General features: G+C 36.9%; 1 protein-coding gene across 4 annotated transcripts; it reads right to left on the reverse strand.

Moving 5' to 3' along the window:
- Window positions 1-639: 639 nt before the first annotated feature.
- Window positions 640-1,515, reverse strand: LOC103268127 (ras-related protein Rab-18-like). 4 transcript variants are annotated; one of them, XM_008065679.2, is made up of 2 exons: window positions 1,335-1,449; window positions 640-1,262 (listed from the first exon to the last, which is right to left on the reverse strand). In XM_008065679.2, exons 1-2 carry the CDS (start codon window positions 1,447-1,449, stop codon window positions 841-843), a joined length of 537 nt encoding a protein of 178 aa, XP_008063870.1. In that variant the 3' UTR covers window positions 640-840. The 4 variants fall into 4 exon arrangements, with proteins under 4 accessions (XP_008063870.1, XP_021572024.1, XP_008063871.2 ...); XM_008065680.2 differs by having other exon boundaries at window positions 671-1,079; window positions 1,254-1,494; XM_008065678.2 differs by having other exon boundaries at window positions 789-997; window positions 1,065-1,494.
- Window positions 1,516-1,831: the final 316 nt, after the last annotated feature.

Below are 1,831 nucleotides of genomic sequence, written 5' to 3' on the forward strand. Positions count from 1 at the left end.
TCAAGCAACAGAATATCAGCATCTTCCAGAAGGTTGGCATGATTTATTCCAGTCACACCTCCCAAAGATTATCTAGCTAGAATAATAACAGCATCTACTATAATCATTTTTTATAAATTCTTCCTCAATAATATCACAAGACCTCAACTGAGCTCTATGTGAGACATTTCAAGTATTCTTATTCTGTGATTTAAGTTCTAGTATGTGTCATGGAGTGAGTCTGCAGACATCCTCCGGACCAATGCTACCCTCCATTCTCTTTCAATTTTATCTGGTCTGCTCAACTGAAAATAATACCTAATGATGTTTAGAATCTGAATTTAACGCATCGGGTTTCAAAATACACTGTGATTGCATAACAATGGACATATCAAAATACAATATATTTATTTATTAATATCAAACATGATCATTCACCAAACTTCAAATACAGAGCATAGTATTCATCATACTACATATTGGCAAGATATTCAGACAGTCTTATTTTTTAGGGAAGGTAGGCTAAATTTATTCAAAAACTATAAAAAGGTTGCAATGTAAATCTATCAAACAAAATTAATTTTAAAAAGTTATATTCAAGGGATTCATATGTATTCAAATTAGACCAAATCAAAACAACAATCCAATACACAAAGACTGCAAACTATTCATGCTTACCATAACATTTTACCTGGGAAAACTGATGAGTGAGATTTCTTACAAATATTTACTGCCATGATAAACTATCATGTGCAAACTGCAAGGTCCCTAAAATAGCAGTTAAGGAGTTTATGTACAGAAAGATGTCACTATCTGATCAAATATGCAAAACATGGAATTTCCCAGAGTTTATAATACAGATCAATAACTGCCACAGGCTGCTCCTCCATGGCCTTCTTCCCTGTGTGACAGTTTGACTCCTTTACTCTGGGTCTCACTTTCCCACAGTCCAGGTGTCTGAATGATCTTTTCAACAAGTTCTTCAAAGGCACATTGTACACCATCACAGGTTTTTGCACTAGCCTCTACAAAGAACATGGAATGCTTTCTTGCAAATTTCAGGCCTTTATTTCTATCAAATTCACGATTTTCCTTATCAACTGTATTTCCAAGTAGCATATTAACTATGTCATTTCTTGCACAGTATGTTTCCAATTCATTTAACCAATTATTCAGTATAACAAAGGTGTCTCTTCTTGTAACATCATAAAGTAATATAACACCCTGTGCACTTCTGTAATAGCGGGGAGTTAATGTTCTAAGTCTCTCTTGACCAGCAGTATTCCATATTGCAAGTTTAACCTTATTTCCATCCATGGAAATTGTTTTCACTTTAAAGTCAACACCTATTGTTGCTGCAAGTTCTGGATCAAAAGTATCAACTGTGAACCTCAAGAGCAGGCTGGACTTGCCCACTCCACTCTCGCCGATGATGAGAATCTTCAAGGTTGTCAGCACATCCTCGTCCATCCTGACACTGCTCTGCTCTGAGCCCATCTAGCCACTCCAGTCTGCCTCTCAAGCCTTTGGCAGAGAAGCTGCCCAGGCAGTCTTAAGGCCATGAATTCCCTCAGTGCTCACTTGTTTCAGAGGGACTTAATTTCACCAGGAAAGGTGATTCATGTCTGGCATTTTGTTTATTTGAGAATACCGTAAATGGACTCCTACTCTTTTCTGGCTTGGAAAGTTTCTCCTGAGAGGGCTGCTGTTGTTCTAATGGGTCTCCCTTGGTAGATGTTCTGACCTCTCTCTAGCTGCTTTTAATACAGAGGGTGCCCAAAAAAGCATACACATTTTAAGAAATGAAAAAACTGTATTAAAATTGTAATACTCAATGTATACTGAAAACAAA

The sequence above is a fragment of the Carlito syrichta genome, unplaced genomic scaffold (assembly GCF_000164805.1).
Source record: "Carlito syrichta isolate Samal-C Ts95f unplaced genomic scaffold, Tarsius_syrichta-2.0.1 Scaffold308773, whole genome shotgun sequence".
Lineage (NCBI taxonomy): Eukaryota > Metazoa > Chordata > Mammalia > Primates > Tarsiidae > Carlito > Carlito syrichta.